Here is a 17,343-nt window from a genome sequence, read left to right on the forward strand (position 1 = left end):
ATTTGAAGTTCAAAATGGATACTACACCCTAAGACAGAAAATTGTCTGTGCAGGTCCACGTCTTCGTATAGCCCCCATATACCAGTACCTCCCGATATTCGGTATTTTGATGATTTTAACGACATTATTCAGGGGAATTGTTTTAAATTTGGTACTTGAAATGCAATATGGATACTACACCCTACGACAGAAAATTGTCTGTGCAGGTCCACGTCTTCGTATAGCCCCCATATAACGGTACCTCCCTATATTCAGTATTTTGATGATTTTAGCAACATTATTCACCGGAATTGTTTCAAAATTTGTATTTGAAGTTCGTTATGGGAACTACAGTCTGTGACAGAAAACTGTCTGTGCGGGTCCAGGTCTTCGTATAGGCCCCATATATCAGTACCTCCCTATATTCGATATTTTGACGATTTTAGGTACAATACCCACCGAAATTGTTTGAGATGTGGTATTTGAAGTTCGTAATGGATGCTACAGCCTGTGACAGAAAATTGTCTATGCTGGTCCAGGTCTTCGCACAGCTCCAATTTAACGGCACCTCCTTATATACGATATTTTGATGATTTTAGCTACATTATTCATCGTTTATTTCAAGTTCCGAATTTGAATATGGTAATGGCTTATGACAAACAATGCCTATGTATGTCCACGTCGTATAGACCCCAATATAACGGCTATATTCGGTATTTTTAAAATTTTAAAAGAATTTTTTAAGGATTTTATTTTTTGAAAATTTCCAAATTCGTTGCAAATGGTGGAGGGTATTAAAAGTTCGGCCCGGCCGAACTTACTGCTTTTTAACTTGTTTTCTTTGGAAAATACTTTTAGAATTTCTAAAAATCAGTCCGATTTACACAGAAAACAAAGTTATCTTTAAAAGCCATAATGAAGAATATTTGTATAGGCAACGAACTTCAGAGTCACGTTGGGCGCCATAGGTGTTGAGTATAAGACAAACTTCAACTTTGAAGGAGTCTAGTGCACCCACGTTTACTGATTGGGACCCTAGGCCTACGTTGGGCGCCATTTTAAGTATGAAATTCACAAAACACACAATAACATGAAATTAAGAAATAGCAACGGGGTTTAACCAACGGCTTTATCAAATTTTAAAAATAAAATTGGTACACGACCTACATTGGTCGCCAAATACATTTTTGGCGACAAGAAAATTTCTTTTGGCTCTTTTGGAAGACAAGTAAAAAGGGGCCAATGACACCAAAAATGTCATTGCAAGGTTCCATAAAAAATGGTAGGAATCTGTCCACGAATTGAGACTCATCGTTGGGCGCCAGTGAAAGAAACTTTGGAGGCTCCATGAAAAACTAAAAAATGGTCTCATTTGCATAAAAACATAGAAGATGTATAATAATCTCTTAGCCTAACGCCAGATAAATAGTAACAGAGTGTCCATAGGAGGGCTGAAAAGGAGCCTCTATCCGAATGTTGTGTATGCTGGTGTATTTACAAATGCAATATTTTTAGAAAGAGATATTTAGAAAAAAGTTTTTTGAGTTTCCATAGAGCAAAACCTTTGTTCTTCTTTAAGAAAAATTACATTGTCTTCTAAACTACATTGTCTCTCCATCCAAAAAAAATCTAGAAAAAAGAAGACCTCCTCTAATTACCTGGGGTATTTGAGACCAAAATTCTTGACACTTTTGGCGCCAGTGCAAAATGCCAGCCATCAATATCATCCGTTACTTAAGAAAAATGTTTACCAGGTCCATTAAGTTAGCTATAGAGATAATCTTAAATACCGTACTTAAGATTCACGTTGGGCGCCATTATAGGAAACAATATATTTTTAAATGACATATCTATCTGTTCCAAAATTAGTTTTAGATGAATATTGGGCACCAAAACAGGCATAATTATTAAGGAATCTCGGCCATAAAGTCAAAGGCCCATTTTAAAGGTTTAAGGCATCTGGAGAGTTTCTGATATGTGAAGACAGGGCTTGTGTAGATTTATAAAAGTAGGATGTGATATAGTAAATTATAACAATTTCTTGAATCCGGGCAGGACTAGGATATTAAACTAAGTATGATTTTAAACCATATAATAACCACATTACCTATAGGGAAATCCAAGAGCATATCTTTACAAAAGATCCGTTATTCTATATACCTACCGATATACCCCATATTCACATTATATGTGTGTTGGTTAGAAATATTGCGATATACTAAGTTTTTGTTGTTCAAAACTTTGAAAAGTTGTGGCACACAAAGAGAGGACCTTTCTATCCTATAATTATACCAGATCTACAATTGGTAGAGGTATTAGAATGTGAGAAATTTAAGGAAAATCGAAGGTACAAGAGGGAGAGGGTTGATATTGTCCATATCTAAGGTTGAACTCTATCTAAGTGTGGCAATAATATTTTAATGTAGCAGTTTGGACGAAATCGAATGGGCACCGCTAGATCCACAGATATTTGGATGAGGTACTTTTTGACCGTATCTAATGATATATACCTTCTGCATATAGCTGCAGAGGTATGAAAAGAAGGATTCCCCTTTGTTCCACACGGAAGGTCCTTGGGCATTAGAGAAGAAATTTGACTTTTATTGGTCTTCTGTAAAAAAGACCCCATGGTGTAATAAACCCCTTTGCTTTTTTATTTCAAATAAGGCTACATAGGCTGCTATGTCCATGTCTTCGTATATAGGGGCTATTCGAAAAAATAACGTCGGTAACTGGAAAAATAAGTTAGAGAATCACACTACTGATTTCACGTAAGAAGGCCTAGAAGACCTTTTGGTCTTCCATGTAACCTGGCAGACCATTCGCTCTCTTTGAAGCCTAGATGACCCACAGATCCTCTATGGAGCCTAGATGATGTTCTGGTCCTCTATGGAGCCTAGATTATTTTTTTGTCTTCTGCGGAGCCTAGAAAAACTTCTGGTTTTCTAAGGAGCCTATAAGAACTTCTGGTCTTCTATGGAGCCTAGAAAAACTTCTGGTTTTCTTTGGAGTATGGCATACGACTTCTATGAGCCTAGAAGGCCTTCTATAACACCTAAAGTACCTTCCAGTTTTCTATGGAGCCTAGAAGACCTTCTGGTCTTCTAAGGAGCCTTCTATGGAGCCAGACGAACTTTTTGTATTCTATGAAGCCTAAGGACCTTATGTGCTAAAAATCTCTTAGTCTTCTAAGGAGCCTAAAAGAACTTCTGGTCTTCTATGGAGCCTAGAAGAATTTTGGTTTTCTTTGGAATATAGAACACGACTTCTATGAGCCTAGAAGACCTTCTGGCCTTCTATAACACCTACTTTGGGTCTTCTATGCAGCCTTGAAGACCTTCGAGTTTTCTTTGGAGTCCAGAATACGTTCTTTATTAGCCTATAAGACATTCTGGCCTTCTATAAAACCTAAAGTACCTTCCGGCTTTCTATAGAGCCTAGAAGACCTTCGGGTCTTCTAAGAAGCTATGAAGCCAAACGACCTTTTAGACTTCTAGGGAGCCTAAGGACCTTATGTGCTGAAAACTCCTGGTCTTCTAAGGAGCCTATAAGAACTTCGGGTCTTCTATGGAGCCTAGAAGAACTTCTAGTTTTCTTTGGAGTATAGAATACAACTTCTCTGAGCCTAGAAGACCTTCTGGCCTTCCATAACACCTAAAGTACCTTCCAGTTTTCCATGGAGCCTGGAAGACCTTTGGTCTTCTAAGGAGCCTTATATGGAGCTAAACGATCTTTTGATCTTCTATGGATCATAAGGACCTTATGTGCTAAAAACTCCTTTTTGCCATGCCAAAGACTACCTGCTGCGCCCCCGTTTAAGAAGGAGACCACAGATCACTGTGCGTAAAAAAAAAAAACAAACTTAAAAAGTCAAGTAGTCACCTTCTTTCTCCATTTATTCACTACTATTTCAGTTTTAAATGGATATTTATTTTTGTATAAAAATAAAAAAAAATCACTTGAAGACAACTCAATTCAGCGGTTTCCAACTTCAGTTTCGCCATACAGAGAGTAAAGTGACCATTTAGGGTATTGCTACTATTTAGTTCATTCATTCATTTATTTTCCCTTTTCGGAAATGAGCAGAAGCGCAGTGGCAAAGAAAACTTTTAGTTCCTCTGCCGAAAGAAGAAAACAAAAACGACAAGTAACGTCATGGCTTTTGGATTTTTGCCTTTGCGTTTCGAAGGTCTTGGCCAGCTGGGCTCACAACAAAAGGCTTGTTCTTAATATGGTCCGCTATGAAGATTGTTTTTCCTTTTCTTCCTCTCGGCTACTTCCCTACAACTTTTCTTAAGTTTTACTTATTCGACTCCGTGATTTCATTTCATTTTGTCGCCGTGTTCGTGGTCAGTAATAAGCAGTAGCTGCTGTTCGGCGGTAGTTACTGGTTTCGGTTTCGCTAAATGATTTTTGCTCGTTCAATGGAACGTTGATTATTGTTAATGGCATATTATGCGTTGCCATGTTTTCGAAGTAGAGTTGGTGGCCAAAGAAACATCTGGGACAAAGGAGTCAACAATGTATTCATTCACTTCTTCTTCGTTTTTGGGCAAATAAAAACCAGAGCACTTTGCCCAAAAAAGGAAATTTACTTACTTCGCAGGTCCGATAGATTTCTTTTTCACAAAACCATCTCCACCTTAAGTGTGGCACGCAACAGTATTGTGAAAATTATCCAAGTCTGGTCAGAGAGAGAAAAAAACTATAACAATGAACTGTTTTTTTTTTCTGCTTCTCCGCTTGGTTATGGTCAATATCACTCGTCGTCTGAGGGGTTCTTGCGTTTGGGCAATGGGTGTTCCACTCACTTGGCTACATCACCCTTTGGTATGGCTCTCATAGCTGCCATGATATGCATTTAAGTTATCGGAAATGATTCGGTAGTTTTTTCTCTGTGCTGTTATCTTAACATAAATATAATGTTTCAATGATTTCAATTTGAGCTTTGCAAAAGCGGGAGTTTTTCTGGTATTTTTTGTGTTGCCATAAAGAAATTACCTTGACCCGACTTAATGGGGAGTTCAAGAGAAGATTGGAAGCAGAGAATGAAAACACAAAGAATTTAGCTTACTTTAAGTTTACTATTAAACGATAGAAGGGCTTCAGCTCTCCAATGGATCGATGAAGAAGGTTCAGCTCTCCTATGGGCCAATAGAAGGCTTCAGCTCTCCTATGGACCAGAGATCCAGATCCAGCTTGAGCTCTTCTGTGGACCTTTAGAAGATCTCCAGCTCTTCTGTGGACCTTTAGAAGAGCTCCAGCTCTTCTGTGGACCTTTAGAAGATCTCCAGCTCTTCTGTGGACCTTTAGAAGAGCTCCAGATCTTCTGTGGACCTTTAGAAGAGCTCCAGCTCTTCTGTGGACCTTTAGAAGAGCTCCAGCTCTTCTGAGGACATTTAGAAGAGCTTCAGCTCTTCTGTGGACCTTTAGAAGAGCTTCAGCTCTTCTGTGGACCTTTAGAAGAGCTTCAGCTCTTCTGTGGACCTTTAGAAGAGCTTCAGCTCTTCTGTGGACCTTTAGAAGAGCTTCAGCTCTTCTGTGGACCTTTAGAAGAGCTTCAGCTCTTCTGTGGACCTTTAGAAGAGCTTCAGCTCTTCTGTGGACCTTTAGAAGAGCTTCAGCTCTTCTGTGGACCTTTAGAAGAGCTCCAGCTCTTCCGTGGACCTTTAGAAGAGCTCCAGCTCTTCTGTGGACCTTTAGAAGAGCTCCAGCTCTTCTGTGGACCTTTAGAAGAGCTCCAGCTCTTCTGTGGACCTTTAGAAGAGCTCCAGCTCTTCTGTGGACCTTTAGAAGAGCTCCAGCTCTTCTGTGGACCTTTAGAAGAGCTCCAGCTCTTCTGTGGACCTTTAGAAGAGCTCCAGCTCTTCTGTGGACCTTTAGAAGAGCTCCAGCTCTTCTGAGGACATTTAGAAGAGCTTCAGCTCTTCTGTGGACCTTTAGAAGAGCTTCAGCTCTTCTGTGGACCTTTAGAAGAGCTTCAGCTCTTCTGTGGACCTTTAGAAGAGCTTCAGCTCTTCTGTGGACCTTTAGAAGAGCTTCAGCTCTTCTGTGGACCTTTAGAAGAGCTTCAGCTCTTCTGTGGACCTTTAGAAGAGCTCCAGCTCTTCCGTGGACCTTTAGAAGAGCTCCAGCTCTTCTAGATGAACCCCAGCTTCAGCTCTTCTATAGATCTGTAGAAGAACCCCCACTTCAGCTCTTCTATTGACCTTTAGAAGAGCTCCAGCTTCAGCTCTTCTATATACCTGTAGAAGAGCTTCAGCTCTCCATGGACCTTTAGAAGCGCTTCAGCTCTCCTGTGGGACGATAGAAGAGCCTTAGATGGCCTATGGACCGATAGAATAGCTTCAGTTCTCTTCTTCTGGTCTTCTATGAAGCCTGGAAGACCTTTTCGAGGAGCCTATGTAGCCTAGAAGACCTTCCGGTCTTTAATGGAGCTATAGAAGACCTTCAACTCTTATAGTCTTCCATGGAGCTTAGGAGACCTTCTGGTCTTCAATTGGGTCTAGAAGGCCTTCTAGTCTTTTATGAAGAATATAAGACCTCCTGGTCTCCCATGGAGCCTAATATACCTTCTGGTTTTCTATGGAGCCTGGAATACCTGGAGCTCTTCTACCGAGCCTAGAAGAACTGTAGCTCCCTTACAAAGCCTAGAAGAACTTCTGGTCTTTTATGGAGTTTAGAAGACTATCTAGTCTTCTATGAAGCCTGGCAGACCTTCTGACCTTGGCCTATAATGATGCCTAGAAAACCATCTGGTCTTCTGTGAAGCCAAGAAAACCTTCCAGTATTCTGTGAAGTCAAGAAAACCTTCTGGTCTTGTATAGGGACTTGAAGATTTTCTGGTCTTCTATGGAGCATGAAAGACCCTCTGGTCTTTCATGAAGCCTGGAAAACGTTCCGGTTTTCTGTGGGACCTAGAAGACCTTCTGGTTTTCTATTGGGCCTAGAAGACCTTCAGCTGGTCTTCTATGGAGCCTTGAAGATTTCCTGATCTTCTATGGAGCATGGAAGACCCTTTGGTCTTTTATGAAGTCTGGAAAACGTTCTGGTTTTCTGTGGGACCTAGAAGACCTTCTGGTCTTCTATTGGGCCTAGAAGACTATCTGTTCTTCTATTGGGCCTAGAAGACCCTCAGCTCTTCAATGGAGCCATAGAAGACCTTCAGCTATTCTGATCTACTATGAAGCCTAGAAGATCTTTTGGTCTTCTGGTCTTCAATGGAGCCAAGAAGACCTTCTGGTCTTCTAAGAAGTCTAAGAATCATATGTTGAACTACATGATCCTCTCAAAGATGACTGATGACTCTCTTCTTTTCTTAAATTTCCTTATTTACATTGAAAGCTAAATTATGCAATAGATAATTAAAAAACAGGAAAAAACGAAATCACCCCTCTATTCGAAAGTAATCTTGAATCGATCTATGTTTCTCGACAACTTTTCAATTATCCTATTTTAAAAGACATAGACACTCACAACTCTATTAGACATTATTAAAAACGTTTAATCTTAGAGATTAAAATCTGTATTCATGCGTATTTAGGCCGTCATCCATGCAACGTTGTAGCAATGGATGAATGAGGATGAGGATCTGAAAAAAGTCAGGTTCCATGAATTGTAGGCAAAGCTGCAGAAACAGGCAAGTGCCGTATGTGAGCGAAAACAACGCCACCGTTTAACCACTTTAAGAGGAGTTTGTTGTTGCCATTAGCCATATTTGATTTGGTACTGTTTGCACATTTTTTTCAGACCAGCATCTGTGGGTTAGCGAGGATCGTAGAGAAAAAAATTTTACAAACAGACAGTTTTGAGCTCTTATGTATATGAAGAGGATGATCGTATGCATAAGACGGAAGTGAGTGATGAGGTATTTGGCTTTTTTGGTCGACGAAGAGATCTATTATCGAATTTTGAGAAAGTATTGAAGATGATTTTAACTTTCATTTGTTGTTTTTTTTTTTTTTTAATTTAATGTTTGTTTTTAGATTTTCTTACCTTGTTTTGTTGACGTTTCCTTTTCTCTCCAGTTGATTCTTTGTTTCCGCTACCACTACTACTGGCTGAAGTCGATTCCTGTTGTCCCTCAATCTTTTGACGATCTGTAAAATTAAAAAGATAATTAATTCATGATTTCGCTTCTAATATCCCTTGAAATAATATTAATTCAAAATTCCACATCTGTGGTTCTGAGAGGCCTTTAAAGAATATTCTTTACAAATCCATCTGAGTGGCTCTGATAGTCCTTGAAAAATCCATTTGTATGGTCCTTCGAATATATTCTTTGAAAGATCTCTGATTATACTTACATTTCGCTTCAATTTCCTCATCATCCAAGAGTAAAGATACCACTTCCTTCGGCTTCAGAGTGTCGGGTTTGAAATTGCCGCCACTAATAACCATGCGTTGGATCTATAAATAAAAAACCATATAGAAAAATATAAATTTAATTACAGCTTCAAATATTGAATATGAAAACAAATAGCTTTCGAAAGAAATATGTAAATGACATTGGGCGCCAGTTTGTAGCAACAAAATAAACGCCCTTAAAATATATCAAATAATAATCAAAACCCCTACAATTTTAGTCTTTGAAAGAGGAAGTAAACGAAAAAAAATATGAATATCAATCATAACCCATAAAAAAAAATCCGATCGTAACCCGAATCAGCCAACGGATGATCATTATCTTTGAAATAAATTCCAAAAGGGGTTTTTTCATAATTCAAAAGAATTCAAATAAGAAACCCCTAAATAACGAAACCTTACATTTAAGAAACATAAATCGGCGATCGAAAAACAGAATTTCAAAAGTATTAAAGTGGCCCTAATCAATATTTAACCCCTTCTTAACGAAGTGAAATTATGACAGTAGCAACAACAACAGCAAGAGAATTTATGAGTGCATACATTGAAGAAATGGCAACCAAAGGGGAGAGGAAGAAGGTTTAATACCAAAACTTCAAGGCGTAGATAATTTGGAACAGTGGGACAAAATTGGAGGAAGGTAGGTGTAAAAGAAAGATATAACAAATGTTATAAAGATTCTCCAGACTAACAGTAAGAGGTCAGGTAAGTAGTTTTTTTATAAATGAGGTCAAAGGAAACCTTGAAAGAAACGGCCCTCTACACTGGAATTAACGACTAGTAAGTAGTCAGTATATAAGGCTAATACATTGAGGTCCTTTACCAGCCCTTTACAGGGTAAAAAACTGCAACCAAATTCAGACTGCTGTCATTTCTAAGCCACTAGTCCGACAGCTGTTAAAATTATTCCAGTGATAGCTCATTATATTGTTTACAAGCGTTCAAAAGCATTTTGGTAAGAATTTTCCAGAAAAAAAGTTATTCGCGATGTGTGATTCAAGCGTGGTAGTGTGATATCTTTATATTTGGCTGGAAAACCACAAGTGGCTATCGTTAGAGCACTCCAGCATTTAAATGTGAATAAATCTTTTGTGTCTCGTACCATCGCTCGTAACCGTGATACTGGTAACGTAGCCCGACGTCAAGAATATGGACGGAAAAAACAGCAACATCAGTAGAAATAGTTCGAAAAGTAAAAAAGCGACTTGACATAAACCCGCGTCGCAGTGGCCGAAAAATGACTCGTGAGCTGAACATATCGCAATATTCCATTCGGTAAATATTAAAAAATGAGCTCAGGGTAAAGCCATTGAAATTCCAAAAAGTGCAAGAACTTACACCGCAACGGAAAGAAAATAGACTCAAACGAGCTCAAGAGTTGCTTCGCTTGGCCGATAGTGGTGAACTGCCGAGTTTGGTTTTCTCCGATGAGAAAACATTCGTTGTCTAGCAGTTTGTAAACAAACAAAATGATCGTGTTTTCTAGCCAAAAGGGTCCGCTTAAAATGTGGACTCAAGTGCCGGCCATGGTGATGTTGTGGGCCGCCATAACAGCCGGTGGTCGCTCTCCGCTCTAATTAATCGACCGTGGCATAAGAATAAATGCCGAATATTATCGCGAAAATATTCTGGAGGGTGTGTTAAAGCCTTGGGCACGCAAATATTTTGGCCGCAGACCTTTGACATTCCAACAGGACTCAGCACCATCGCACTCAGCACGAGAATGGTTGCAAAATGAGGTTCCTCGCTTCTTTTCCAGCGCACAATGGCCACCAAAATCTCCCGATACCAATCCGTTGGCCTATTGTGTCTGGAAAGCAAGGTTGGCACTAAAAAATACCAAAGTGTCGATCACCTCAAGCAAGCGCTTCGCCGGGAATGGGCCAAAATAACGCAGGGCAACATTCAGGCAGCGTGTGACGATTTCATTGGCCGTTTGAAGACCATAATTCGTGCCAAAGGTGACCAATTCGAACAAATCTAAACTTATTCTAAAATTTGATGCTATTTCCGACATTTTTTGATGACAGTTAAGACGTATGAATAGATGGCTGGTATGGCGTCTGAATAGACGGCTGGTGAGGCTTTTGAATAGACATCTGGTAAGGCATGTGAATAAACGGCGGGTAATGTATCCGAACAGACGGATGGTAAGGTGTAGAATAAACTCCTGGTAATTTTTCTTTATGGACTCCTGGTAAGGTGTCTTTATAGACTCTTAGTAAGGTATCTTTATAGAGTCCTTGTAAGGGGTCTTTTTAGACTCCTGGTGTGGTGTCTTTACAGACTCCTGGTAAGGTGTCTCCTGGTAAGGTGTCTTTATAGACTCATGGAAAAGACGTCTCTATAGACTCCTGTAAGATGTTTCTATAGACTTCTGGTAAGGTGTCTTTATAGACTCATGGTAAGGTGTCTTTACAGACTCCTGGTAAGGTGTCTCCTGGTAAGGTGTCTTTATAGACTCCTGGAAAAGATGTCTCTATAGACTCCTGTAAGATGTTTCTATAGACTTCTGGTAAGGTGTCTTTATAGACTCCCGGTAAGGTGTCTTAATAGGCTCCTGATAAGGTGTCTTTATAGACTGCTGATAAGGTGTCTTTATAGACTCCTGGTAATGTGTCTTTATAGACTCCTGGTAAGGTGTCTCTATAGACTCCTGGTAAGGTGTCTTTATAGACTCCTGGTAAGGTGTCTTTATTGACACTTGGTAAGGTGTATTTGTGGACTCCTGGTAAGGTGTCTTTATAGACTCCTGGTAAGGTGTCTCTATAGACTCCTGGTAAGGTATCTTTACTGACACCTGGTAAGGTGTCTTTATAGACACCTGGTAAGGTGTCTCTATAGACTCTTGGTAAGGTGTCTTTGTGCACTCCTGGTAAGGTGTCTTTATAGACTCCTGGTAAGGTGTCTTTATTGACACTTGGTAAGGTGTATTTGTGGACTCCAAGTAAGGTGTCTCTATAGACTCCTGGTAAGGTGTCTTTATAGACTCCTGGTAAGGTGTCTCTATAGACTCCTGGTAAGGTATCTTTATAGACTCTTGGTAAGGTGTCTTTGTGCACTCCCGGTAAGGTGTCTTTATAGACTCATGGTAAGGTGTATTTATAGACTCCTGGTAAGGTGACTTTGCAGACTCCTGGTAAGGTGACTTTGCAGACTCCTGGTAAGGTGTCTTTATAGACTCCTGGTAAGGTGTCTCTATAGACTCCTGGTAAAGTGTCTCTATAGACTCCTGGTAAGGTGTCTTTATAGACTGCCGGTAAGGTGTATTTATAAACTCCTGGTAAGGTGTCTTTATAGACTCCTGGTAAGGTGTCTTAATAGACTTCTGGAATCCTGGTAAGGTGTCTTAATAGACTTCTGGTAAGATGTCTTTATAGACTCCTGGTAAGCTGTCTTTATAGACTCCTGGTAAGGTGTCTTTATAGATTCCTGGTAAGATGTCTTTATAGACTCCTGGAAAGGCATCTTTATAGACTCCTGTAAAGTGTCTCTATAGACTTCTGGTAAAGTGTCTCTATAGACTCCTGGTAAGGTGTCTTTATAGACTGCCGGTAAGGTGTATTTATAAACTCCTGGTAAGGTGTCTTTATATACTCCTGGTAAGGTGTCTTTATATACTCCTGGTAAGGTGTCTCTATAGACTTAAGGTGAGGTGTCTCTATGCACCCCTGGTGACTCCTGGTGAGGTGTCTATATAGACTCCTAGTAAAGTAAGGTGTCCTATAGACTACTGGTAAGGTGTCCTTATGGACTCTGGATAAGATGTCTCTATAGACGACTGGTAAGGTGTCTCAAAACGAGGTTACGAAAAAGACGCATAGTAAGGAGGCTCTGCAGAATTCGGGTAAGTAGTCTCTATAGACGCCTCGTGAGGAGTCGGAATATATGTCTGGTATTGTATCTCCATCTAGAAAGGTTTCTCAATAGACAAAATTTTACAAAACGACTGGCGAGGAGTTTCAATAAATGACTGGTAATGTAGACGATTAGTAATGTGTCTCTATAGACGTCTGTAAGGTGTTTTAGTAGACACCTGCTAAAGTGCATCATTATACGCCTGCAAAGTTGGAAGTAGCCTTTAAAGACACCTCATAAAGAGTCTCAATACATGTTTGGTAAGGTAACTCAATATACATCTGGTAAGGAGAAATCTGGTAAGCAGTCAATTAATAATCTGATAAGTGGCGATTTGTAAGTCGAATAGTACCTAAAAATGGAAGTTTCCATTTCGTTCCACTGTCTCTAATTTGAGTAGGTTTCAATATCAAAACTGTAACAAAATAATACAAAAATAACAACAACAACAACCAAAGCCAGGGCGTAGCAGATATGTCGCCTACCACAGAAGCGATCGACAAAAAAAAAACGAAAAAAACACAACAACAACGCTGAACATAAATACTAGGTGGAGGGGGGAAAAACAAAGGCTGTATAATTAGTTTCCGGTAAGAAGATACTGGCACCGGGGCAGGCAAGAGACAAGCAGACAGACAATTGAGAAAAAAAACACTCTAGCTAGGAGTAAGTTGAACAAAAAAGCAAAAAACGGAGACGTAGATCAGTGATCATATTCCTTATTAAAATATTCCACACCCTTTCCCCCTTCGGCCCCTACCCCCTTACAAAAAATTAATGAATGAATGAAAATAATGAATGAATAAAATTTGTTGTAACCCCTTCAGTTTCACTATCAAATGGCCTTACTCTGCAACACTACAACTACAAGTTCCCTAAGGAGAATGATAATCGCAGCTTGGGAGGTATTATCCCGCCTCAACTGCAAGAAGTAGTGGCAAAAACCCAAAGCTTAGCTGGCCACATCACATACATAATTATTATGTTACACTTTACGTTTTTTTGCTGTTGCTGTTATTGTCGTACTTATTGTTGTAGGTTCTTGATAAAGCATAAAAACCTCCCAACAACATTGAATGAATGACTCAATGAATGAAGTGAGTGGAAAAAAAAAACGCCAACGAAGTTCTGCTGCACTTTTGAGGTTATTTCAATTGTTTCCTGAATAAAAACACGTGCCTAACTAATATGCGGGCACAACTAAGTACCTCAGCGTCGGATACGATTGGATTTCGCTAAATGACAACTAAAAAAACAACAACAACAGTATGGGATGTTGTATCTTGTTTTTGTTTCATTTTTTTTTTTAAATCTGTGGTTAATTCTTCTTCAGTGATCGGATTCGAATGCGTAGTACCTGTTCTTCGGGTTTGTATGTTTGTCTGCCCTAATGTCATCCAGAATAACAATCACTGTTGTCATTTCGAGAAACCGCAATTATATTCCATAAAATGTAATAAAAGGAAAGAGAATGGAACTGGTAAGTAGACATTACAGGAGGCGGGTAAGGAACCTACATAGACGTAAGACAAAGACGTCTGAATATGCAGAGGGACTACTTAAGGGGGTCGTTAAAGCGACTACTAAGAGAATGTTATAAACAACTGGTAAGGGACATTATATAGAACTAGTTACTATAAAGGGGATTGGTAAGGAGTCGGTAATGTGGTGGTAAGACATCTCTGTAGACGACTGGAAATATGTCTCTATAAACACCATGTAAGGTGCCACCCTCTTAAGATGTGCCCAAAGGCTCCTGTTAAAATGTCTCAATAGGCACATAATAAGTTATCTCTACAGAAACCTGGTAATTGGTAGGTGTCCTGGTAAGGTGTCTCTATAGGCTCTTGGTAAGGTATCACCAAAGAATTTTGACGGGATTTTCTCAAAAAAAAAAAAAAAAAAAAACGCTTCGTATGTGTTTACTTAGACGATTAGAAAGTTGTCTATGTTTTCTCCTCATAAGGAGCCTCTGTAGAGCTCTGGAAAGGTTAGAAATCTACACCTAAAAAGGTGTATCTGAAGCCGACTGGTAAGGAGTCATTATGGACGTCTGGTAAGATGTTTTAATAAACCACTGCTGGGGTGTCTTATTTGATGCAGATAAAGAAGCTAGGTAAGGGGTTTTACATCCTTTACGACGTCCTTAGGATTTCTGAATAAAAGCTAAGATTTTTTATAGACCTAAAAGTCTCCTGTAAAGATGTCTCAATTGTCGCATGACAAGGTGTCTCTACAGACGCTAGGTAAGGTATCGTAATAAACGTTTGGAAAGGTGTCTCTCTATAGACTAATGGTAAAAGGAATCCAGAGACAATTGGCAAGACCTATATACCTTGTAATATATTTTAGAGGCCGGGAAGGTGACAATGTAAATTGGTAAGTAGTTGGGTAAGGTGTCTCTATATTGGCACTTAGTAAGGTATCACCATAGACCTCTGGTACATTTTCACTATATACGCTTGGAATGTGTCTCCTTAGACGATTTGAAAGGTGTCTATGTTGGCTACCCGTAAGGTGTCTCTATAGAGCCCTGGGAAGGTATATCTAAAGACGGCTGGTAAGAAGTCATTATGGATGTCTGGCAAGGTGTTTTAATACACGACTGCAGATGAAGAAGCTTCGAATGTGTCTCACGTCATTTATGGTCCCTTTTCGGATTTCTGAATTGCAGGAAAAATATTTTTTATAGACGTTGAGATGCCTCAATAGACGCATGGCAAGATAGCTCTACAGAGGCCAGATAAGTTGTCCACATTACATCCCGTTTAGGTATCGTAATAACTAGGCGTTCGAAGGCGTTTCCCTATGGACTCTTGGTAAAAATGCTCCATAGACGCCTGGCAAGACACTAACTGATATGTCTAGTAATGTATTTTAGAAACCGGGAAAAGTGATAATGTAAATCGGATCGCTAAGTCGTCGGGTAAGGTGTCTCTATACACTTGGTAAGGTATCACCATAGACATCTGATACATTTTTCTCTATAGACGCTTGGTATGTATCTCCTTAGACGATAGGAAAGGTGTTTATGTTCCCTCCTCGTAAGGTGAATTTGTAGAGTCCTGAAAAGGTGTATCTGAAGACGACTGGTAATCAGTCATTATGGGCGTCTGGTAGGGTGTTTTAATAAACCACTGCTGGGGTGTCTTATTTGATGCTGGTAAAGAAGCTAGGTAAAGCGTTTCACATCCTTCACGACGTCTTAAAATTCTTTGATTGAAAGGTAATATATTTTTATAGACCTAAAAGGCTCCTGTAGAGATGTCTTAATTGACGCATGACAAGAGACACCATGTCCTGCGATAAGTAAGGTATCGTAATAAACGTTTGGAAAGGTGTCTGTCTATAGACTAATGGTAAAAGGAATCCAGAGACAATTGGCAAGACCTATATACCTTGTAATGTATTTTAGAGACCGGGAAGGTGACAATGTAAATTGGTAAGTAGTTGGGTAAGGTGTCTCTATATTGGCACTTAGTAAGGTATCACCATAGACATCAGATACATTTTCACGATGAACGCTTGGTATGTGTCTCATTTGACGATTGTAAAGGTGTATATATTGCCTCCTAGTAAGATGCCTCTGTAGAGCCCTGGTAAATTGTATCTAAAGACGGCTGGTAATGAGTCATTTTGGACGTCTGGTAAGATGTCCCAATATAAGACTGCTGAGGTGTCTCATTTGATGCAGATGAAGAAGCTTGGAATGGTGTCCCATGCCCTTAACGATGTATTTTAGGATTTCTAAATGGAAGCTAAAGGTATTTTGTGAGGTGTTCCTATGAGGCTTGTGAGGCTTCGCTACAGACACCCGTGAAGGTGTCTTAATAAATTCCTGGTAAGGTGTCCTAATAGATGACATGTAAGGAGTCTAAACAGACGGTAAGGTATCTCTACGGACGCATGGTAAGGGATTATGGATTCCTGGTATTGTTAACTAGTAAGTAAGTTACTTCTAATGCCTAGTAAGGTGCCATACTTGGTCAGGTGCATTTACACAATCTGGTAAGATGTCCTTATAGATGCCCCGTAACCTGTATATTTACAAGATCGAAAAGGCGTCTTCACCGACGCTTAGTAAAGTTCTATAGACGCTTGATTTTTAAATACACGGTAACGTGTCATTTTCAACTGGTAATGAGTCTGGTAAGGTGTTTCTATAGAGGTTTTATAAGAAGGTACCACCGACCCCTGTTATACAGCTTCAAAGGACGCCGGCCAACTTTATCCACAGACGCCTGGTAATTGGTCTGAATAGACGCCCTTTAGGATGACTCAATAGAGCCTAGAAAAGTGTCTCAACACATGTCTGGTAAGGTGTCTCAATAGAAGTCTTTTGAGGATTCTTATAGATGCGAGGTATGGTGTCTCCATAGACGCCTAGTTATCTGTCTTAATTTAAATGCTTAGTAAGAAGTCATCTTAGACTGGGAAAGAATCTGGAAGGGTGACTCTATGGAAACCTATTAACGATAGATTTACAGACTTTATTTCACTAACCTTTTTTGGCAAAATGGCAGAAAGATATATAGAGAGGCATGTACCTCACAGAACGTGAAAGTTTTTTTTTCAAATAATACCAAATGGTACCATTTTACAAGTTTAGTATCATTTTAAAACTTTCGTAACGTTAAAGTTCGATTTTCCAAAAACCCGTTATTATTAATTTTATTATTATTATTATTATTATTATTATTATTATTATTATTATTATTATTATTATTATTATTATTATTATTATTATTATTATTATTATTATTATTATTATTATTATTATTATTATTATTATTATTATGATTATTATTATTATTATTATTATTATTATTATTATTATTATTATTATTATTATTATTATTATTATTATTATTATTATTATTATTATTATTATTATTATTATTATTATTATTATTATTATATTATTATTATTATTATTATTATTATTATTATTATTAGTATTATTATTATTAGTATTATTATTATTATTATTATTATTATTATTATTATTATATTATTATTATTATTATTATATTATTATTATTATTATTATTATTATTATTATTATTATTATTATTATTATATTATTATTATTATTATTATTATTATTATATTATTATTATTAGTATTATTATTATTATTATT

At 38.4% G+C, this 17,343-nt stretch overlaps 1 protein-coding gene across 2 annotated transcripts in view; it reads right to left on the reverse strand.

The window, feature by feature from the left end:
* LOC101900631 (chromatin-remodeling ATPase INO80) overlaps nucleotides 1–17,343 on the reverse strand; it is a 145,968-nt gene that overhangs the window by 53,319 nt on the left and 75,306 nt on the right. For both annotated transcript variants that reach the window (XM_059123226.1, XM_059123225.1), the window contains exons 11-12: nucleotides 8,286–8,388; nucleotides 7,975–8,078 (exon numbers count right to left, since the gene is read on the reverse strand). In XM_059123226.1, the coding sequence (XP_058979209.1) occupies nucleotides 7,975–8,078; nucleotides 8,286–8,388 (207 nt within the window). The remainder of the gene's footprint in view (nucleotides 1–7,974; nucleotides 8,079–8,285; nucleotides 8,389–17,343) is intronic.

The sequence above is a fragment of the Musca domestica genome, unplaced genomic scaffold, assembly GCF_030504385.1.
Source record: "Musca domestica strain aabys unplaced genomic scaffold, Musca_domestica.polishedcontigs.V.1.1 24, whole genome shotgun sequence".
Classification (NCBI taxonomy): domain Eukaryota; kingdom Metazoa; phylum Arthropoda; class Insecta; order Diptera; family Muscidae; genus Musca; species Musca domestica.